Below are 22,543 nucleotides of genomic sequence, written 5' to 3'. Positions count from 1 at the left end.
CAAGTCAATACTACCAACATTTTTGTACCGTTTTGAAAAAACTAACCTATATAAACCTTATGTTGATAACGTTCCATTTTCTGACGTGGCCAAAGTTTTTTATCTTGTATAAAATAATAACAAAGTTTTGACATTTTTATGCACGTATGTTAATAATACACCAACGACAATACGTAGATTAGTTATGTTTTAATCAGTTTGTGCAGAATTGTAGAAATGACTACGATAACAGAGGATAACCAAAAAAGCCAGAAGAATAAATGGATTTCAAAAATTTTACTTGGCACATTTATTCTACTTATATTCCTAAATTTACCAACTCTTTGTCAAGCTCATGATCATGACGAGCCACCAAGTTTTAAATATTCCGAAAAAGCTAATTCTCGCCAGATGCAAGATGATATGGGTGTATCTAAAGTTATAGATCATCATACACATGGACATAATGATCATGATCATAATCATGATCATCAAGAGAAATCAGTTTTATCCGATGAGGCTTATAAGGAAGTTATTGTTAAAGCTGTTACATCAACTTTAATCATATCAGCAGCCCCTTTTCTTATTCTGTTTCTTGTACCATTAGACAATACTAAAGAATGTGAATCAGTGCTAAAGATATTGTTAAGTTTTGCATCTGGTGGCTTACTAGGAGATGCATTTTTGCATTTAATTCCTCATGCTTTAGTTCCTCATGTACATGAATCTGAAGAAGCTCATTCCCATACACATTCTCATAATCATGATAATGAAGAAGTTAATCATGTACATGATATATCTGTTGGATTATGTGTATTGTTAGGTATAGTGGTGTTTTTAATTGTTGAAAAAGCAGTACGAATTATAAAAACTGACCACAGTCATGTGCATGTACATAATGTCAAAGAAAATAAAAATAATAAATCACAGAAAAGTTCTAAAGAAAAAGAACCTAAGAAACCTGAAAATGAAATAAAAATTGCTGGATATTTAAATCTAGTCGCAGATTTCTTACATAACTTCACAGATGGTCTTGCTATTGGAGCTAGTTATTTAGCGGGAAAAAATATTGGATATATTACCACATTCACAATTTTACTACATGAAGTACCTCATGAAATAGGAGATTTTGCTATTTTGATACAAAGTGGTTATAGCAAAAGAAAAGTAAGATATTAAAAGAACAATTAGCAAATTTTTTATTTAATAAATTATATAATATGGTTGATATTTGCAGGCTATGATGCTTCAACTTACTACTGCAATAGGTGCTTTGTTAGGGACTTATGTATCATTACTTGCAGAAGGCATGGGTAAGAGTGAACTATTACAATTTAGGACTTATTTAATATTTGATTAAAATGTAACTTTAATTTATAGGTGACATTGCAACCAAGTGGATACTTCCATTTACAGCTGGAGGATTTATTTATATAGCAACAGTTTCTGTAATACCAGAACTCTTAACTGATACTAATTTTAGACAGTCTGTGAAAGAAATTATTGCATTACTCTTCGGTGTATATATGATGGTACTCATAGCAAAGTATGAATAGATTTCTTCAGTACATTGTGATCATTAATCAAGGATTTATTTCCATTTCCATTTGTATTCGTTGAAGACTACTAATGGAACAAATATATTGTATAACATGAATACCAGTGAAAAAAAATCGTTATATATCTATTACAAATGTTAACAAGGAAAAAGTCAATGAATATAAGAAAGAATTCAATTTTTGTTAGATATCATTTATATTATATAAGGTGTTCGGCTTCGGATGAGTATCTTTACTGGAGGTGGTAGCTGGGGTGATTCTGAACAAACGAGCATTTTGATAAAAGAAAAAGTTATTTAAAATTAAAGGTTGCCCACCCGTAGGCGAGTACCCTGTATGTAAATAAAAATAGAAAAATTGCAACTCCAACCAATATTAAAATTATATAACGTAATTCCAGAGAAAATGATATTATCATTTATGAAAGTACTATAATAATTTATTATTTAAAATATAGTGGAAAATTATAAATGAATTAGTCTTATAAAAAATAATGCATATGTAATCAAATATTTCATACTCAATATATTTGTCGTAAATGTAGATATTGAATTCACTAACATATTGATTTTTTAGTACAGACCATTTTGCATTCAATTACTTATTATAGCATATCTAAAACATCATTTTAAAAAATGATTTGTGTTATAAAGTGATATATTTTTTGCATTGAAATTATTTAATTTTGTACGACTATTAATTCTCGCAATAAGCATATAACTGCTGTAAATGAAAATAAAAATTGTATCTTTTCTACATCAGTGGAATGCATATATTCTCGACAATGACAAGAATTACGTTTTTAATTTCAATCAAATCACTACTAGTTATTATAAATAAAATAGTTGTTATTTTTATTCAACTCGGGACATATATTTACATATCAAATTTATAGTATCTAAATGGTACTGGCTAATTTAGGTACTAGCTAATGTACCTAAATTGATTCTAAGACATCACACTTTGTATTCTTTCAAGACATTTTTCTGCTTCTGTTACGGATTCATTGTCCTTCTTAGCTTTTGCTAATTTCTTTCCTTCATTACAATTCTTTTTTGCTTCTTCATGTAATCCTTTAGCAAATAATGCATTTCCCAAATTGATATGAACAGAACTTAAATCATCCATGTCTGGAAACTTTTTTCCTACAAATATAATAATTCAGTTTGATGCAATTGAAAATTATTATAATAATCTGTATCTGTGTCAATATTACCTAGTTCTAATGCTTTAGATAAATATTCAATAGCTTGGTCATATTTTTGTAACATGTAATTGACACTTCCTAAGTTACACAGCAAAATAACAGTCTCTTCGTGTTCTTCACCATTTATTTTTATGCATATTTGGTAAGCTTGATTAAAATATGTAAGAGCTTCAACATAATGTGAGTGTGAGAAAAGCATAGATGCATACCATTCTAAATTTACACCTAATAATTGTAACACATCTTGATTCTCACTATCTTTAGCTAAGTGATTTTTTAAATTATTCAAACAAAATTTGAAGCCTTTTTCTGCTTTTCTATGTTCATAAAATATACGATATGTTATTTAATGTAAAATGAAGAAAAGAAAAAGTTATCAAAATTTTTCTTAAAATTGCTTACTCTAAATCTCCTGTTTTGCTGCTTATGTCAGCAATTTTAAGACTAATATGTATAACTGCTAAATCATCTTCCGGAACTCCCTTAGATATTAATCTTTGTAAAACTGACACAAATAAGTTTTCTGCTTTTTTAAAATGATTTGTATCGTATGCTAAATTTGCCATTACATCATATACATAAGTTATACCATCATAATGTTGTAAAGTTTGTGCTTGCCTTAAAGCAACATGTAGCATTTGCTCTGCTTTTTCAAATTCCTTTTTCTATAACAGCAAAATATTCATTACTTATTTATAAAATAAGATCAAAATAATATAGCTCATTATCTAACCTGAATTAATAAAATTGATCGTTTGATTGTCATTTTTAATTCTTCAACCTCATCTTTTTCTTCCTTAGAACCAAATAAGTTAAATAAAATACTGCTTGATATAATAAAACAATTAATTTGTGATGAATTTTTTTGATTATAATTTTTATAATGTTTTGTTTTATTAATTTGTGGCAAATATGTTGTAAATATACCTTTCCTTAAATTTAACAGACAAATATTTGCAGCAGTATAATTAGATTTTATGCGTGCTTGAGCATATCTGAATGTATTTGTAATTATTCTTTGACAATACATTGTATTGAATTTTGAATTTTTTACAATTCCTTAATAATGATACTAACCACACCTTCAATATACAATTTTTTTAGTAATACATATGCATCCATTCAGTACCTACAATAATATTATAGGAAATAATTGTGTGCAACTCATTATCAGTCAAGTATGTATGTGTTTAACTGCTGAAATACATACTTATGAGTGCAAGATGGATCAATCACTATTGACATCTCAATTATTTCTGATACTATAAAATTATTGAATAAATTCTGTTGTATAAAAGTGGAACTAACTCATAGTAGCAAGATTCCTGTATAAATCATAACAATATAAGTAAATTAGCAAGTATACATGTAATACAATTATATGTATATATATATACATGACATGTTTATTCACTTTATATATATGGTTAGTAATAATTTTGCTAGTGTATATATATACATATACGCATCCACACATATATATGTATATAGATAGATATATGCATTCAATATGAAACTATACTAAAAATGTATCTAATTCCAATAAAAATTGACTATGGACTCTTTGTGATGGTGTAACCATTCATTATTAAAGGCTAGAAATAGTAATACATACATAATGCTATATAAACACATAAAGTTGAGGTCAAATTAACACATTCATAACAATCGAACAGGCAAATGTATCGTATGTGTCGTATGGTTTTCCTTGCCCCACCCTTCTTTTTCGTATCGTAATGCTGCACACCTTGATTTCGTGTATTACGTACCTTTTCACCTCACGGATATGAGATAGGTCATATCACAACAGGTAATAAGATTAACCATATATTTGTTCTATATACAACAAATACAACATTTATGTATTTTTTAGTGACTTTATACTTTCGATAATAAGAATTGTAAATAAATATTCAAGTGAAGTTTTGTTTCTATAAATATTTCAATCTTTGTGTATACTTTATATTATATATTTCTCTATGTAAGAAGAATACTCAAAATAATATTTAATACAATGATTTAGCTGTTAATTATTTTAGAAAGGTACTTTATATTATAATTTATATGTTCATGGGCACTCCCTGTTTTTTTTTTAAACCATTATTTGTAAACATTCATCATTATGTATGATATATTTTATAAATATTTAACTAAATTAATATTAATCATATAAATAAACAAGAAGGAACAATTAGCTCATTGTGGGTTAAGGAAATAGGCCATTTCAAAATGAATGATACATATATTTTTTTATATATCACATTAAATGTTTCTATACATTTTTATTAATTTTTTTATTACTTCTTCAGTGAAAATGAGTTCACAGGACACAACTGATAATGTACCAACAGTTAATTCACCTGATATATCCTCAAGAACAAAAAATTGGGTCCAATTTGAAGATGAAACACCTGTTAAAGATAATGGTAGTGTGGAAGAAAAAACTAAAGTAAATACACCAGCCGTAATAAAACCAGAATCAGTTACAGTAAATGTTGAGAAAATTGGAAAAACTGTTGATAAATTAGATAATCAACAAACAAAAAACAATGAGTATAAAGGTGCTGTGATATCAACTGAATCCGTCCAGATTAATTTAGATAGGTCAGGTCTAAGTCGGTCTGTCACATCTGAAAGTCCAGATCTTAATTTGCCGTCCGAAGTAAAAATTTCTGATCCTAAAAGTGCTTCTCTTAAAACCATTGATCTCCGTGATGTATCCAATGGTAGAAGCGCTATAAATAATATTATAAGCACACCTATTGGAAATATTAGACAAGGTTTTGCAAATGGGGATACTATAGTTACTCTTTTACCAGTTAATACTAGATGGCCATGGATTACTCCTGCCAAGTTTCGACCAGAATTAGTACCAGAAGAATTAATGGCTCAGGGCTTAACGGTAAACATTTAATAAAATTATATCATTTAATATCCAATTACAAAAATAATCAATAGTATTATCTATTATTGAATTTAAAAAATATTTTCTTTCCGTGTGTGATGTTCGCATTATTTTACAGTTATATGTAAATTATTGTAATATATTTATTGCAGCTTACAGTAGAAGATTACGTACATATTATGGAGTTGCTTGTGAATGATGTACGTTTTAATATGTACAATGTATGCTACAAAAGAATCCTTGTTCTTTGGATATTCACTGCATTTATTGTATTGCTTGGCTTATTATTTTCTGGAGTAACTGGTCTTACTTTATTTGGCCTCGGCATTATGTGGTTAGTCCTAAATGCTGCTGCAATATTCTTTTGCATGTTTATCAAGATAAAATTAAATCATAATCTTGAGAAATGTATGGCTCAAGTGAACAAGCATTTACTTCGACATAAAATATTGCTTGGATTGGATGATAGAGGGAAGATTTCTTGTCACAAAGTCAATCTCTGTTTTATATATTTTGATACTACAGATTGCATCGTAAGTGTAATTAAATATGCAATTCATTTAAATAGTTAGGGCTTAATATGTTTTGTGATAACTTATTTTATTTAGTGTATTTTATTGATATACAAAAATATTTGCTTTTGATACAAACAGAACATTTATTTGCCAAAGTTTATTGAATGTAAGGAACATTTATTTTATAACAGAAAAAGTTACAAGAAGTTATAGAACGTGAAGAACGCGAGGGTAGAATAATCGGTGAAGATGGAAATTCTGAAATGCGTAGAAAAAGGGAATTGCAACAGCGAATGGATATTGACGATAGTGATATTGTTATCCAAGGCAGTACTACTACTAGAATTTCTCGTAAACAGGTAAGCATCTTTTAGCAGGTAATCGTATTTTAGTTAAGTTTATTAATTTATTTTAAATTTTTACATTTGTTGTTATATTTTTAAATTCTTATTACAATTCTTTTTGTTACTCTCTTGTAAAATGAAATAAAAACTATTAGGGTAAAAGTGAACAAGTATTCTGCCGTTATGTACAACGTTGGGCAAAGGATTATTTACGTCGACGTTTGGATTGGACAGTTGACGAAGAAGGTGGAAATCCTTCTTCACCTCGCCATTTAGCATCAGCTTTATGTCCATGTCAATATATAGAAGAATGGCTACGTAATAAGCCACATGTTCAGGGCAGAGATTTTTGTCCTTCCTGGAGTAGTTTTCTTAAAGATAGAGGCATTTAAATCAAAATTGTTGAATGTGCACATAAAAACTGATAACAGTATTGCTTATAGCAATTTAAAACAGTTTTTAAAAACTTACACTTTAGTTGATTATAATTATTTTAATATCATGTTGATGATTAACATTTTCTTCAAAGAGAACTTTAAATACGAAATATCATAAATTAAAAACAATAGAACTTAAATAGTTTTGTAACTATATTTGTAGATAACATAGATAATATTATTAAAACCGAATGAATAATCAAAATTTATATTCATGAAAGTTAATGAAAATAAGTCGCGCTAGATATTAAAACTACTTACTTATCATTTAGTACTTAATTATATAAGATTTTCTCTTTTAGAATTATTAATTACAATTAAATTTTTATATCATATTGATATTAAGGAAGAATTTTTACTCATATTTTTATTGTAAATTGGATCACTAATAGTGATAATATTTAAAGTTCTTTTACATGAAATTTAATATGATTTTAATTTTAAATAATTAATTTGATGCCACTTTGTATTATATTATTTTGTTGAAATTTGAATAATTTGCACGCATGTGTACATGTTACAAGTTTGCCTTTAATATTTTTTCTTAGTGCATAAATTGTATATAATATTTAAATATTATATAATCCGAAATTGCACATTTGATATTGTACTTAATGAATGTGTGAAATGGTGAATGATATAAGATTTGTGACAAAATGATAAATTATGTAATTTATAACAGTAGTTAAAAACTGAGTGTACATAGTATGTCTTTTACGTATAGCAGACTTTTCAGCTTTACAGATGAGTTTGTTGTTAATGTATAAAACATAAATTTATTAATTTAGCTCTAGGTACTGAATGATGATGGTATGTGTTGACAGGAACGGGCGGAGTTGCTGTTGCTGAGGTATGCATCTCGATGGGCACATCACTTTGTGCGCCGCAGACTTGATCTGGTTATAGACTCACAGGAACGAAATAGAGACATCGCCGGTCTGTCTGTTCCACCACGACATTGTGTCTCCGCCCGTTGTCCTTGTCAATTCATTGAGGACCATCTCAAATACAAGCCTAGAGGCAAGTTAATATTTCGTACGTTTTTTCTGATGCCGAATTTTGATGGTAAATAACTAAGATCAATTGTTTAATTACAATTCCAGATAATTTGATCAGTTGATTGTATGTTCCTATCTACTTTTTATTACACATCTATCAAACACTTTTACTACCAGTTATACTTAAAATTATTTTTTTATCGTAGCTATAATATAGTATCATAGAAATTTTTGTATTTTACATACAAAGAAGTCATATTTCTTCAATTTTTTGTTTATTGTAATTTGCTTTTAACTAATCTAAATAACATTCACCACTTTACAACATATAGAAGCACATTATGTTAAATATAAAAAATGTTAAAGAGATAGATTATACATAACATTAATACTTGAAAAAAAAGAAACGATATAATCATTCCATTGTTACTACATTATTATTCATAAATTCAAATGTTTCAAAATTCTGAAGACATTTACTAAATGTTATACATATCATATATATATATATAACATATATTTTTTTAATACATGTTATATTGCTTTCAACTATTGATACTAGAAAAACATACATAAATTATGTATGAATTGGAAGATTTTAATCTGCTAAAGTTAAATTTTATTTTTATGTTTAAAAAGAAATTCTTGCATTTTAGTTACTACAATTTATTATTATTACAAGTAAAGACCTGATATTAAAGCAGCTAGAAACATTTTATATAATTGTTTATATATATATATTTTATAATTATTGTCTATGATAAATCGTCATAATAATGTTGTAAAAGGCATACAATGTTGAACTTACATATCTGAATTCCGTCCTAATTGAATATATCAATACATTATATGAGAATGTAATTAATATATTGTATACTTTTATATTATGTTAAAAAAAAATACATAATATTTGTAAATGAATAAGGCTATTCTACTTTTATATAACAAAAATGTAAAGCATTTTGATATCATTGTTAAAAATGTTATAAATAAAGATAAGTATATGATATATGTTTTCTTGGTGGAGGTATGATTGTATTCATGTAAAAAACTATTTCATTAAAGTAATAGTTATTGCACATAAAATATATTGTTAGTTTAGTTACCAAATGTACCTACAAAGTTCAATGTATACGTATTTTTCTAAAATATAGGTATTTGTTACTAACCACTGACTAATCCAGGGATATTACTTGCATGCAGCTGGACAAAAGATAATATGCTTTGATATTTTATCGCGGTCACACACTGTGAACACATGAATATCATTCACAAACTTGTACAGGTGTAAGTATAGCTTGACTTGTATCTTTCTGATATACATGTATGCTTAAACAAACACATTACATTTTATTAAAATATATTCATTTATTTATGTATGTACAAATTGGTATATTTATGTTTTCTAATCATAGAAATTGTAGCACTTTTCTTTTGTAGAAAATTTAGTTATTAACCATATAATCTTTTAAATCATTTGAATCAAATTACTAATTTTAAATATTTGCCCAATTTTTTCAGGATATCCACCTGGCTTTACATGGTGTGCTTATCTTAATGACCCATTTGTTAGGTATGATGTTACATTAGGTATCCCTAATTAACAGTGTCAATGATTTAATTAATGCACAACAGTATTTATAAGATATTGTTTAACGAAATAATCGTATCAACACCTGTTACTTTACTTTTTGATAGTCATTTTTAATATTATTAAGGTATAAGCACAAGAGAATAGTAGATATTTGGTAGTGTATGATAAACTCTTATAGAACCAATGCACCCATAAAATATATATTTTTATATAGTTAATTAATTTTAACTGTTTCTGAAATTCGAGTTTACACTACAGAATTTATCATAAATGTATGCAAAGCTAAATAAAAGTTATTAACATTTTTTAGTGCAACTAGAGTGCCTTCTATAAATGCTATGACTTTTGTTACTACTAAAAATTATAGGATTTACAATTAAGAGAATTTTCTAATTGTGAAATTGTATGTTATATTAAATTTTATGTATCAAATTATTCATACATATATTTACCATATTAAGTCTATTTGCATACAGAAATACATTTACATAAAATAAGATAGCAGCTATTACATATATGTAGCATTTATTTTTATACAGTATTAATTATATGTATATGTTATAATGTTCTAAGTATTTTATATAAATGAATATATTATTTACATATATATCAATCATTCAGAAATGACTACAATCATTTTGTATAAACAAATAAGTTGTATTTTGTTATATCAATGATTAAGAAAATATTAAATAAGAAATAAATACATTGTATTTACGTTTCTTTCATAAAAAATAATCAACAATATAACAATTTCATGTTATTAATGCAGCTTGTGCTTGTTTTCTAATATCATCTGCAAGTCTTCTTATTTCATTGTTATCTGTTTGCAACTGTTCTTCTTTGCTTTTAAGCATATTTTCTAAATGTTTTAATCGTTGTTTCATATTTAAATACATTTTCATTTTGTGATACGTATCAGAAATATTTGCATTCATTTGACTTTCTTCAGTAATTTCATCTAAAAATAAATTTTTTTAAATTATAATCTAAAACAAGGTTACGTTTCTTTATCATTTTCTTAACAGTTCTTTAATCATTACATTAATAATTAATATGCAAATGATAAAACCTTTATTTATTATTTTGAATGCAACATCATCCATAGCAGCATTATTTAGATCTTCCAACACATGTTCAGAGTTAGGAATGTGTGGTCTTGGGGGTAAATTATTCTTTTTATTGCTAAACATATGTAATTTGATAACGCCACACTTATTATATTTTATTTTACTTTAATTAATGAAAATCCAAACAACACAATCATACGTGTACTGTTTACAGTGACTACAGTCCAACAATAGCAGATATGCCTTTGTTCTTGGGAGTCCTGATTTTTGGGGTCCCAGGCACCCCACGTGGACTTAGATTGGGTACCTGATTTACCAATTATTCTTTCACCACATCCCTCACTGCCAACCGAAAAGACACTTGTTTCAACTTTCTTTGATTCTACTTTTTTAGGAATCAATCAAGACCAGCAAGAGGTCGAAAAATTATTAAAATAATTGTTTGACAAACTTGTATTCATAAACTTGTGTTTTAAAAAGACCGCCACAAAGGTTTTTTAAATTCGATCATAACGCCATCTGTACAAAAGTGGCTCAAACTACTCGGCGACTTACCAATAGATTTTCTAGAGGAACACTACCTATCTGTAGTGCATGGTCGATAAGTCGGTAAATAGTTCTGCTACTTTTCGATAGATGGCAATAGTGTTCCTTTAAAAAATCAATCGGTAAGTCGTCGTGTAGTTTGAGCCACTCTTGAACAATCAAGTACAATGCGACAGCTGACTATTTCTTTTACATTCAGAATAGAATACAGAATTAGTAAAAAGCGCCCTCTCGTTTTCATCAGCCACCCGTATGTCTATGGTATTACCATTTTTGTGCAGAAAAATCTGCTGTAATACCGACCGGCCAAATCGGACAGGTCTCGTGCCGTGTCTACCCCCTTAACGTCCGAAGACAAATTGACGCGCTAAAGCACGAATCTCCCCGTCATTCAATGCAGAGACCAAATACTACTATTTACATGAATTTTAACTACAGATCCAACAAGATTTGACATCTTTTGTAATTGATACTGACAATTAGTTATAAGGTATATCTCACATTTTTATACTTTATAGGATGGATCAGATGGCGTTCGTTTTCAAGGCACAATTCAGGACCCTCTTCGAAAACAAAGGCATATCCAGTCTTGTTGAATCTGTAGTCACTGGTTCCAATCTTCCCATTGAAATATCCTATATAAACAGCATTGAATATATAGCTACTATATATGTATACATATGTAATACACCATATAGATACGCTGTTTGCTAGATTTTCGCTTCGTTTTAAAACATCATCCAATTTATCAGGAACTTAATAAATTCAATGACAAATTTTTAATATCCTCAATTTATAAACTGGATAATTAATTTTAATATTGTTATTTCTGTATGATACTTATCTGTGCATCAAGTGCTATCGACCAATTCTCTTGAGTTTCATGATATCGCGCAGTATTCAAACTTCACTGAAAATTTTACCGGTAACGAACTATTCTTTGTTAGACGCATATGTTTTTTAGTTATTTAAAATAAATAATTAATATAATTATTGAATCAGATCGATTATTTACAGTACAATAAGAAAACATTCAAGAAAAGTAGTCTTACATTCTTATGATATATAGTGTTGACATTAATAATAATTTTCTTAGCGTCTGTTTAGGTGCACAAACGTAACTAACATGCCGCCAAAACGAAAAGCAATCCCAAAGGTTAGATAATTATGCGATTTATTTACATAAAGTTATTATTAATTCAATACGATTACGTAGTATTAAAATATTCAGCTTCATAAATGTATAATTTTTATATGAATGTATATGTAATGTTTCAATTAATATTAAACACTATGCTGGTATTTTTGTAAACATAAAGAAAATTTAAAAAATACATTTTTATTCTATTTTGAGTTAGGTAACTGCTATTGAAGGTAAAAATGAAAAGAAGAAAGGAGTTACAAAGTCACAAGAAACACCTAGCAAGAGATCTAAACGCAGTGCAAGTGATATTGAAGAACCTGCAGTAAAACGTGCCAAAACAGAACCAAAAACGTTTATGAATAAAACAGATACAGATTTGAATGAAACTAATTTTGATTGTGAAAAGTTAAGTGCTGAAGGAAATAAATATAACTTAAAAATTGTCAGCTGGAATGTTTCTGGTATAAGGGCACTCATCAAAGTTTGTATAATTCCTGTATGATTTTATCATATGATTTTTCAGTAGTTTCATAATGTTTTATGATTATATTTATGCAGAAAAGTGGAATGCAATATATTATGAAGGAAAATGCAGATATAGTTTCATTACAAGAAACCAAATGTGATAAAAACAAGTTACCAGAAGAAGTTAAATTAAAGGGATATCATTATTATTTCCATGATAGTAAGTTTTAATAATGTATTGTAAATTCACATGTAAAATATTAAACTGTTCATATGCTACAAATAGGTAAAAAACCTGGATATTGTGGAGTTGCATTATATACAAAACAGAAACCAATGAATGTAGAGTATGGTTTAAATAATTCTGAGTTTGATGATGAAGGTAGATTGATTACAGCTGAATATCCGAATTTTTATTTACTTAATGTTTGTAAGTTATTCAGGTTTTAACACCTTTTAAATTTCATTTTTTTATATTGATATTTAATATATTTAACAATTGTATATAATAGATGTACCTAATGCTGGTCAGAAATTAGTAACACTACCAAAAAGATTGCAATGGAATGAGGTCTTTAAAAACTATGTCAAGCAATTGGATGAGAAAAAGCTAGTAATTATTTGTGGTGACATGAATGTTGCTCATGAAGAAATAGGTAATAATATTTTGCAGTACTTTTTATAAATAATTTTATGAACTTGTAAACTTTAACTTTGTCATATTTTAGACATTGCAAATCCTAAAACAAATGTAAAAAATGCTGGCTTTACTAAAGAAGAACGACAGGGTATGACAGATTTTCTAGCTCAAGGGTTTGTGGATACATTTAGATTTTTATATCCTGACAAAGCTGGTGTTTATACATTCTGGTCATATTTTGCTAATGCACGTAGTAAAAATATAGGATGGTGAGTACTTAACAAATTAATGATAGGAATTTCAATATTGATAGTATTGATTAAAAAACATCCTTTCTCATATAGGAGACTGGATTATTTTTTGGTATCAGAACGAATTAAAAACAAAGTTTGTGACAATGTTGTAAGAGATAAGGTATATGGCAGTGACCATTGTCCCATTGTGCTTTTCATTAACATCTAAGAAATTGAATTTTTTTGTTTAAATTATATTTAATCGTATGGATGTAATTTATTCATTTTTTTTATTTTTATACATTTTGTCTTTTAAAAATAAAATTTCAGTTATGAAACATTCTCATCGTTTATTTTGACTATAAGGAAAACTGTAGTAATTGTTCTAAATGAACTGTTGTTAATATATGATATGTGTGCCATTTCGTATCTTTTATAAACTTTACAATATCAAGTAAAGAAGTAGGCTTGCCTAAGGAAAAGAAATTCTCAAAATCCTAATTTTGACGATACTATAGTCCAGTAAACATATACTGACTCGTCTCGTTTGACGGACTATAGTATTAAGATAATACAATTTTAAATTATTACATATTATAAATAACTGAAAAGTGAGAATAACAAAGTGAATATTAATTCAAATTTTTCCGCGTCAGAGTTTGTACGTAAGAGGTGGGGCGCCACAGCCCCTGTATGTAGAGAGCCTCTTTCGCTCCTTTGTCAGGATCCATGGCGATGCCTACCTGAAGGGGCGATAACCTGGAATGTCGCCAGTTCCCTGTGGTTCACTGGAATACCTAGGAAGCCTACCATGCTTAGTATTGTACAAAATAAACTTAATATACTGATTTATATAGTATGGTTATATAGTATAGTAGTCAGTCATATATTCTATAGAAAAATGTAAACATATTGTACCTTATTGTTGTGCATTCTGAAAAACAAGGTGGAGGTAGTATATATATATATACATATATATACGTGCATACATAAATAAAAATGAAGCGGTAAATTTAATTGTAGTTGAAGATGACATCGGTAACACGGAACATTATTAAATTACATAAATATGAAAGTTTCGTTTACTTCTTTTTGTGGACAAATGCTATTTTGTATTCAATTTATAAAGTGTCTTTAATTAGTACTTGTAAGTATTTAAGCGTATTTTGTTTGAAAAGACATGAATTTAATATTTCGATATTTTATAAACTGAATATTATTCATAAATTTTAGATTTTGATAATTATAACGATGTATATGGTGATTTTGCACCAGGATGGTCATGGATTGGAAAAAAACAAGATGTTTCTGATCAAGAATGGAAAATATGGATACCATTAATGATTAAATTAATACCATGGATATTTATCCATCATTTAGTTAGTTTGATTATTAAGACTGTCTCAAATATTACGGTATGACTTTTTAGTATTTCATTTATTTTCTAATTTGTGTTTTGCCTTTCTTACTTATAATATTATATATCTTTACAGCTGTTATGTTCTTGGTATACCTTTATGTCTATTTCATTTTTGCATTTTTTAATTGGAACATTAGGTACATTATGTATATTTATACAATTAAGTGTGCTATACATGTTAACATATAAACAGAGTAGATTAATTATATGGTTGATAAATATGTTATTTTTATTTCTGATACATTTTCTAAAAATTCCGGATGGTACTTTTCAAAGTACATTCAAATTTAATGATGAAGAGCATTACCTTTTAACTCTTATAATGTGTTGGATTCAATTAAGAAGCATTAGTTATAGCATAGATAATATGAACAAACATTTAAAAAGTGACTGTGATGAGATGCTTTATTTTTTTAACAACTTTTTATACAAATTAGCATACTGTTTGTATCTACCAACATTATCCTTAGGACCATTGATTTTATATCATGAATTCATGGATTCTGTATGTATAATTTCGGTTTATATTGAAAAGTAGAATTTTATTTAATGATTCAAAATAAATCATATTCAAATTTTTACAGATAAAAGAAACATTTCAATTTTGGAAATTAGAGGATTTCGGAAATATTTTTTTCAGAATAATTAAATATATTTTTTGGATAGTATTTACAAATCTTTGTTTACATTTTCTCTATTTCAATGTTATGCAGTATCATCCTGAGGTAAAAGTACAGCTTTTGATATAATAACTGAATTAAAACATTTAACTTTTTTTTATATTATATTAGGTTGTTGAAATTGTGAATCCATGGGCTTTATATGGATTAGGATATTGTATGGGACAATTTTTCTTAATGAAATATGTTGTGGTGTATGGACTTAATCATACTTTGTGTGCTATAGATAATATAGAAGCACCTTCTCAACCTAAATGTATAGCTAGGATTCATTTGTATTCTGATATGTGGAAATATTTTGATAAAGGTTTATATAAGTTTTTAATAAGGTATGATCCTTGTAGCTGAATAATATAGAAAATATAATGTAATCAAAATTTTCAATAAATTTATTTTTCAGATACATTTATGTGCCGCTGTTAAAGTCAAATTATAATAAACTATTTGCTTCTTTTTTGTGCTTCACATTTGTCTTTGTATGGCATGGAATGCAAATAAATATCTTTATTTGGGCAGCCCTTAATTTTATAGGATTAAATATTGAAAGTGTAATGAAGTCATTTGGAAGACAAAAATATTATCTAAGTATAAAGAAAAAATATCTGTCGCAAATTAATGCCAGACGATTTGATTGTATTTTAGCAAGTCCCCTTTTAGCTGTATCAGTAATATCTAATTTTTACTTTTTTGCTGGAGAAGAAATTGGAAATATTTATGTCTACAGATTATTGCATGGTACCATTCTATTATACTTTAGATGCAAAAGGAAGAACTTATTGCAAAAATTGGAATTAGTAAAAATTTTGTTTTGTTACAGATCCTTGGTCCACTACACTTACTTTACTCTTTTTTTTATATTGTTGTTGTCAAGTATCTACAGATATAAAAAATTGGGAACTACAAAAATGTCAGAATATATTATAGTATTACAAAGAAGAAATTGAATATCTTGCATTTGGGAGAGTAAATTACTTTTAAATTACATTCCGAAGTAATTTTTTAATGTTTTATTAAGTACAAAAAGAGTATAAAAATACAGTATATAATTAAAATTACTCTTCATATTAACATCGTTATAATTGTTTAATATTATAATAATCAAAAATTAGTAAAGAGTATGTTTGAATATTTTGTTGTATAGTTATTACAACATTAGTTTCGTATTATATAATATGTATAATAATTAATTGTATGATACATACAAGGCACATTATTTTTCACAGTGTACAATTGGTAATGTAAAATAATTTTTTACTTATTACTTTTGTTTCATACAATGAATAAACAACTGGCTTTTGTAAATATTGCATTCTACATTTCTATAAAATTACATCTTGGTTTAGAAGAGTATTTATATCTTCAAAACTGTTGATAATTATTAGTTATGTGTAATGATTTAAGAAATACTAATTCTTAAGTTGTAATATTTTAAACAAACTTTGAATTATGGATACTGATTTTAACTATTCAGTATTTAATTGATTGTGATAAAGATATTTTAAACCAATATTTACAATTATTACTCGAATAAAAAATATGCTTATTTTTCTACAAACATTCTATATTTACATTCTTGTAAGCTTTTAATACGTATATTTAAATCATATTACACAGAGTTTGATTTGTAAAGTATTTTTTTTAAGTGTATATTGATACCAAAATTAATTCACAACTAATTATTAAATATCGTTCTGTCTTATGCAAAAACTGTTTATCATTATGTAGAATATCTATTCTGTGTTGTATCTTATGCATCATTTGTAATAGCTATGAATTATTGCTATGTAATTATACTGTTATATTATTATATTCGTATTTATATTTTTATAAAAACATTGAGAATATGATGCCAAATAAATGATAATTTGTATACGGAAGACACGTTTGAGCTATATTTGAGAAAATGTGGTAATTTAAGTATTTAAAGACAAAAATATAAACCCAATGAAAATTATTATATACATTTTTGTATACTGCAATACATGTGGTAAACATATATGATTTGCAGCTACTTTAGAAAATTGATTGGTCACACAAACTTACTGTTCGTTTAAACAAATTAGAAATTTGTACTATGCTTTTAAATATTTGGCACATAAATAATTGTTATTGCTATTAAGTAACCGTATCTTATGCTCATATACTTGAGTGAATCAAATTTGTAATAATTTCATCATATACATATATATGTAGGGTTAATATTGTAGATTAATTAAGATTTATAGCTGCAATGTTTGGAATGGCTAATAAATAAAGATTTTATAATATATAATAAGATACTTCTTAAACAATTCAAAAATAACATTATTTCTCATGAAACAAAATAAATGCATTTTAATTCACATTTTTAAACTTTATACAGGGTGTTCGGCTAGGAGTGGGTATCGTTCCAAAGGAAGGTAATTAGCTACTATCCCCATCAAGAATGCCCACCTCTAACCGAACATCCTGGATATAAGGTATGCTAATACTGTGCACTTTATATATTCTAAATCATGTAAAAATATTTTATTAAATTCATTTTTTATAAAAAGTCCTTTTTTAATATGTTTTCTTTTTCTAGTAAAAAATATTAAATCTACATTTTTTTAACAATATTTACATGTACAAAAGCTTAGAGTATTATTTTAATGTAACCATACTATCATACATATTTATTAGCTATACAAAAATTTCTTTTAATTTTAAAACCATATTGCTCTTAATATGAAATATCTTTGATTTGACAAAAATAAGATGAAAAACTCTTTAAATTTATTTTCTATTATTATTAAATGTTACTTACTTGTTTCAAATATTTGTTTTAGTTTCACTTTCTGCAGCATTATTTTGGTCAATTTTAAAAATACTATTTTGTAGTGCATCACTTGTTAATAACAAAATTGTATTTTGATTTTCATTTTGTTTTATATTAATAGCTTGCACATGTTTATTCAATAATGTAAATTTCTGGTGTTTGTTCACTTGAATTTTCGATTTATTTTTAAGATCATCATTAATTTTAAGCGGTTGTGGAAGCACATTCACGCATTTATTTTGTATTATTATACTGGTTAAAGGTTCATTATGAATATACAAACTTTGTTCACCTTGATTTAATAATTTTTGATTCTTTTCAAGAATATAATTTGAAGAAGTTATTACTCCATTTTTAATTAAATTTTTTACAATAGTTTGATAGTTATTTAAATTTTTATCTGCTGGTACTAAACTATCTTTAGTTGTTGATGATGTTCTATTAACAACAATATTTGCTTCTTCTAAAGTATTTGAATTTATTGCATTTTTCGATACATCAATCTTATGCACTTGCATTTCTTGACAAGATTTATAATCAAGCATGATAACATTACCGTTTTCTTTCTCGTATTTTATATTTTCTTGAGTAACAGTCATTTGTTTATTGCTATTTTCATCCTGTTTTTGAATATGAATGTTTTCTCGTATCAGTTGTGTTCCTGATTCTTTTATATCGTGTGTATATTTAATTTTTCGTTTGTTCATAGAATTATTTAACGATTCATTGTAATCAGTTGTTTTCGAATCTTCTATTATTTGTATGTAATTTTTAAATTGATTTTCCGAAAATTCTAGATTTCCATGAACTTCTATATTGTTTCTACTTTTTGTATTATTAACTATATTACTATACTCTACTTTAATATACGATGGTACTTCGTTTATATTATGATAAATTAATTCCGATTGATCAGTGTTATCATGATATACAATGTGTTCACTTTCATCTTGAACTAACGATGTGTCTTGTATTTTATCTGTGAATTCTTCTGTAAAACAATTGTCATTCTTATTAGAAACGCTATTTACAGTTATTTCAGTCTCTGCAGATTCAGTCTTATTTAAATGAGATTCTGGAGAAATCTCGTATGGTTCAAAACAATTCTTAATAATTTGGACTGCATCGTGTGGCTCCCAATTTTTTTCACGGTTATCAATATCTTCATTTACGATATATTCTTCAGTTTCAGTATCGTGCTGTTGATCGTTATCGTTTTGGTAATGCATAATCGCTTTTGGTGCAATTATACCCTCATTCGCTACATGGTCCTTGTTTGTGTCATATTTTTTCCTTCTATTAGTTCGAACTTTCTGAAAATCTTCTTCGGAAAGATGTAACAACTCTCCAGTAGTTGTTAAAACTTTACCATGTCTTGTTTTTAAATGACGTTTGTAGGTATTTCTTGTTTTAAACCTAATTGAGGTAAACACAAATTTTATATTACATTATAATATTTACAATGTATAATGTAAATCATTACTTACCGTTGTCCACAATCATCACATCCAAACGGTGCTTCTCCAGTATGTCTACGTCTATGTTCTCTAAAATGTGATGGATGCCTAAATTTCTTTCCACAATCACCGCACGTAAATCGTGTTTGATTTTGATGAATCAACATGTGATATTTTAAACTGTGCCTCCTTGTAAAAACTGCTCTGCATATGCGACATTCGTAAGGTTTTATTCCCGCATGACTTCTATAATGCGATACTAATGTTGTAGGTGCTGTAAAACTTCGTGGTGGATTGCAAATCCGACATTCAAGATTACTTCCGGTTGGATTTCCTTTTTTCTTAATGCGATCCATAAAAGCTAATGCCATTTCTTTTTCCTCTTTACTAGTCCCTATAAATTTGGCTTTTCCTTTGGGTTTAGTAGTTGTAATTTCTGCACTTTTATTACCACCTTCATTTGACCATGATATTTCTGCAAGTAAGTTAAGATGTAATAAAGATAGAAAACAGTATTAAAATCATACCCAAGTATCATATACTTACCTGGTAAATAAATAGTTTCAGATTTCCCATTAACTTTTTCTGACAATTTTTGAGTAATGTGAGGATATTCTTTCATGTGAACACTGTCAGTACCAACAACCATAAGTACAATCTATATAAAAAAAATAAATATATCATATTCAAAACTTTCAAATTATGCACTCATCTTTTGTATTGACACTTACATTTTCATTTGCTGTATTTTCAAAGGTATTATGAAAAGATACTTCTTTTGTACTAGGAATTTCATCTTTTAAACGTTCGAAATAGCTATGATCACCAAGAACTTTGAAATCTGCTCTATCAGTATCCTTTTGCTCAGAATTATGTAATTTTTTGGAATTTTCTACTTTTTCAATGTTTTTATTTTTGTCTAATTCTTTAAAAGTAGAATCATTCAATAAAATATTTCTTAAATAATTTGTAGAATTTTCAATAATATTCTTATTCTCCTTATTCAATGCCTCTTGTGGTTTCCTTGTCTGTTGAAATTTATTTTTCTTACTTTGAGGACTTGTTTTATAATTTTTGTAACTCACTGACTTTGCTGTAAAATTCTTATCTATAAAGCAATATTATAAATATGTTATTTTTTTATTACAACTGTTTCTGCTTATAGGAACATAGTTATATTTACTTACAAGCATCCTTGTTTGTTTTTAAATATTCTAAATGTTCTGCTAAGTGTGCTTTAATTGACATTCTTGCCCTTCCCTCGCTTGCAAAACTAGTATATTTCTGTCCACACCCAACAACTAGAGCACATGTATAAGAGTATTGCCTTTTTAATTCATCGCTTGTAAAAATAGAAAACTGTTTAACTAATTGTGATGCAGGCATGGACAAAAGCTGTGGCACAGTAAAGAATGATTCATAAGTCTTTCTTTTTATGTAATCTGTTTTTGACTTGCATTGTGATGTTAATAATGATTTACTATATTTCTTTTCCGAATGTAATGTTTGAGAAGCAACTTCTGCCAGCATATCTAATAAAGCAGCAGGACTATCGCTTCCCACAATACCTGAAATTTAGTTTTTTTCATTTATACATTTTATGTGCATATAAAATGAGTCTATGTAATAAACTTTCAAATTTTAATTAGCAATTATATTTAGTACATCTTCATCTTATATGTCATGTTGATTATTAATGTTCTTACAATAATAATAAATATGTTCTTCCATTAGTATTATGACCTATGACAGTTGAAAATTATTCTTAATTTTTCAGAAACGATAGTGAAATTATATATGTTTTTAATATAGAACATAGTGAAATTCGCTGGAAAAATAAGAGTTTTCATTCTTTTCATATGTGAAAACAAAGTTCTAATTTTCAAGCATCATTCTAGCAGACGCCATAAGGACGCCCAGCAGACGGTTTTTCAATTCATCTTTATTGTAATGTTTAAAACAGTATACATTTTTGTATTAATACGGATATATTGAAGAAACAATAAGTTTTAGTACATAAAATAAATAAAAATGTACCTCTGTTGTATGAATTAGAAGTATATTCATGGTTTGTTTTGGTGTTCATTATGGCATTCGTATTCGCGGCGTGTCTTCATTCCACTGTCTTCTCTACAACATACCTACATAACAGGTTCCTTCTTGTTGCTTCCTTGTTTGCCTTCTTTCTTGTCAATCCTGAAAACAGTATTACCAATCTACATATAAAATAAAAATGTTGTGCCACATAATATACACAAATTATATATATAAGGGATGTATGTGTGTATGTACCTATATACATATGAGTGTGTCTACTTTCAAGTATGTAAATATGCTCTTTTTTGTATTTTTATGAATTGTTAACAAATGCGAATTTTGTTTTTTTTTATACAATTTTTATTAATTATGTAAAAGTGGTGTGTATATTGAGTATGTAAATTAATGTTATTTGTATATTTATTTTTAAATACATAAAGTTTACTACTGTTAACCACTGTTTTATTTAAATATATGTATTATATATATATTTGTAAAAGAGTTTCAAGGAGCAAT

At 27.1% G+C, this 22,543-nt stretch overlaps 7 protein-coding genes across 19 annotated transcripts; 4 read left to right on the top strand and 3 right to left on the bottom strand.

Annotated features, from left to right (window-relative positions):
• Positions 1 to 51: 51 nt before the first annotated feature.
• Positions 52 to 1,715, top strand: LOC114874580 (protein catecholamines up). The gene is made up of 3 exons (XM_029183988.2): positions 52 to 1,146; positions 1,217 to 1,292; positions 1,360 to 1,715. Exons 1-3 carry the CDS (start codon positions 217 to 219, stop codon positions 1,533 to 1,535), a joined length of 1,182 nt encoding a protein of 393 aa, XP_029039821.1. The 5' UTR covers positions 52 to 216; the 3' UTR covers positions 1,536 to 1,715.
• A 650-nt stretch (positions 1,716 to 2,365) lies between these two features.
• Positions 2,366 to 4,692, bottom strand: LOC114874590 (tetratricopeptide repeat protein 19 homolog, mitochondrial). 4 transcript variants are annotated; one of them, XM_046286030.1, is made up of 7 exons: positions 4,361 to 4,453; positions 3,956 to 4,070; positions 3,673 to 3,874; positions 3,479 to 3,537; positions 3,148 to 3,410; positions 2,755 to 3,062; positions 2,366 to 2,683 (listed from the first exon to the last, which is right to left on the bottom strand). In XM_046286030.1, exons 3-7 carry the CDS (start codon positions 3,773 to 3,775, stop codon positions 2,487 to 2,489), a joined length of 930 nt encoding a protein of 309 aa, XP_046141986.1. In that variant the 5' UTR covers positions 3,776 to 3,874; positions 3,956 to 4,070; positions 4,361 to 4,453; the 3' UTR covers positions 2,366 to 2,486. The 4 variants fall into 4 exon arrangements, with proteins under 4 accessions (XP_046141986.1, XP_029039847.1, XP_029039846.1 ...); XM_029184014.2 differs by lacking the exon at positions 4,361 to 4,453 and adding an exon at positions 4,515 to 4,692 and having other exon boundaries at positions 3,479 to 3,874; XM_029184013.2 differs by having other exon boundaries at positions 3,479 to 3,874.
• On the top strand, positions 4,466 to 9,813 carry LOC114874588 (transmembrane protein 268). Of its 6 annotated transcripts, none has more exons than XM_029184006.2 (7): positions 4,466 to 4,555; positions 5,055 to 5,647; positions 5,803 to 6,183; positions 6,357 to 6,524; positions 7,771 to 7,966; positions 9,466 to 9,578; positions 9,623 to 9,813. In XM_029184006.2, exons 2-6 carry the CDS (start codon positions 5,060 to 5,062, stop codon positions 9,546 to 9,548), a joined length of 1,416 nt encoding a protein of 471 aa, XP_029039839.1. In that variant the 5' UTR covers positions 4,466 to 4,555; positions 5,055 to 5,059; the 3' UTR covers positions 9,549 to 9,578; positions 9,623 to 9,813. The 6 variants fall into 6 exon arrangements, with proteins under 6 accessions (XP_029039839.1, XP_029039840.1, XP_029039837.1 ...); XM_029184007.2 differs by lacking the exon at positions 9,623 to 9,813 and adding an exon at positions 9,148 to 9,231 and having other exon boundaries at positions 9,466 to 9,558; XM_029184004.2 differs by having other exon boundaries at positions 9,466 to 9,813.
• Positions 9,814 to 10,208: 395 nt separating this feature from the next.
• LOC114874592 (UPF0449 protein C19orf25-like) lies at positions 10,209 to 10,875 on the bottom strand. Its single transcript, XM_029184017.2, has 2 exons — positions 10,611 to 10,875; positions 10,209 to 10,499 (listed from the first exon to the last, which is right to left on the bottom strand). The coding sequence occupies exons 1-2, from the start codon at positions 10,729 to 10,731 to the stop codon at positions 10,294 to 10,296; spliced, it is 327 nt and encodes a 108-aa protein (XP_029039850.1). The 5' UTR covers positions 10,732 to 10,875; the 3' UTR covers positions 10,209 to 10,293.
• An 854-nt stretch (positions 10,876 to 11,729) lies between these two features.
• On the top strand, positions 11,730 to 13,936 carry LOC114874589 (exodeoxyribonuclease). Of its 2 annotated transcripts, none has more exons than XM_029184011.2 (8): positions 11,730 to 12,079; positions 12,251 to 12,310; positions 12,513 to 12,779; positions 12,857 to 12,983; positions 13,050 to 13,193; positions 13,276 to 13,419; positions 13,492 to 13,672; positions 13,748 to 13,936. In XM_029184011.2, exons 1-8 carry the CDS (start codon positions 12,038 to 12,040, stop codon positions 13,863 to 13,865), a joined length of 1,083 nt encoding a protein of 360 aa, XP_029039844.1. In that variant the 5' UTR covers positions 11,730 to 12,037; the 3' UTR covers positions 13,866 to 13,936. The 2 variants fall into 2 exon arrangements, with proteins under 2 accessions (XP_029039844.1, XP_029039845.1); XM_029184012.2 differs by having other exon boundaries at positions 11,742 to 12,079; positions 12,262 to 12,310.
• Positions 13,937 to 14,426: 490 nt separating this feature from the next.
• Positions 14,427 to 16,804, top strand: LOC114874587 (protein-cysteine N-palmitoyltransferase Rasp). 3 transcript variants are annotated; one of them, XM_029184002.2, is made up of 8 exons: positions 14,427 to 14,582; positions 14,660 to 14,783; positions 14,870 to 15,051; positions 15,130 to 15,561; positions 15,641 to 15,781; positions 15,848 to 16,065; positions 16,137 to 16,471; positions 16,532 to 16,804. In XM_029184002.2, the coding sequence occupies exons 2-8, from the start codon at positions 14,666 to 14,668 to the stop codon at positions 16,678 to 16,680; spliced, it is 1,575 nt and encodes a 524-aa protein (XP_029039835.1). In that variant the 5' UTR covers positions 14,427 to 14,582; positions 14,660 to 14,665; the 3' UTR covers positions 16,681 to 16,804. The 3 variants fall into 3 exon arrangements, with proteins under 3 accessions (XP_029039835.1, XP_029039834.1, XP_029039836.1); XM_029184001.2 differs by having other exon boundaries at positions 14,427 to 14,588; XM_029184003.2 differs by having other exon boundaries at positions 14,427 to 14,783; positions 16,554 to 16,783.
• A 27-nt stretch (positions 16,805 to 16,831) lies between these two features.
• LOC114874636 lies at positions 16,832 to 22,331 on the bottom strand. 2 transcript variants are annotated; one of them, XM_029184099.2, is made up of 7 exons: positions 22,283 to 22,331; positions 22,028 to 22,186; positions 21,178 to 21,558; positions 20,722 to 21,098; positions 20,537 to 20,648; positions 20,021 to 20,465; positions 16,833 to 19,949 (listed from the first exon to the last, which is right to left on the bottom strand). In XM_029184099.2, exons 2-7 carry the CDS (start codon positions 22,074 to 22,076, stop codon positions 18,527 to 18,529), a joined length of 2,787 nt encoding a protein of 928 aa, XP_029039932.2. In that variant the 5' UTR covers positions 22,077 to 22,186; positions 22,283 to 22,331; the 3' UTR covers positions 16,833 to 18,526. The 2 variants fall into 2 exon arrangements, with proteins under 2 accessions (XP_029039934.2, XP_029039932.2); XM_029184101.2 differs by lacking the exons at positions 22,028 to 22,186; positions 22,283 to 22,331 and having other exon boundaries at positions 16,832 to 19,949; positions 21,178 to 21,385; positions 21,472 to 21,559.
• Between the last annotated feature and the right edge of the window lie 212 nt (positions 22,332 to 22,543).

The sequence above is a fragment of the Osmia bicornis genome, chromosome 6 (genome assembly GCF_907164935.1).
Source record: "Osmia bicornis bicornis chromosome 6, iOsmBic2.1, whole genome shotgun sequence".
Classification (NCBI taxonomy): Eukaryota; Metazoa; Arthropoda; class Insecta; order Hymenoptera; family Megachilidae; genus Osmia; species Osmia bicornis.
This window is presented reverse-complemented; position numbering and strand designations above follow the sequence as displayed.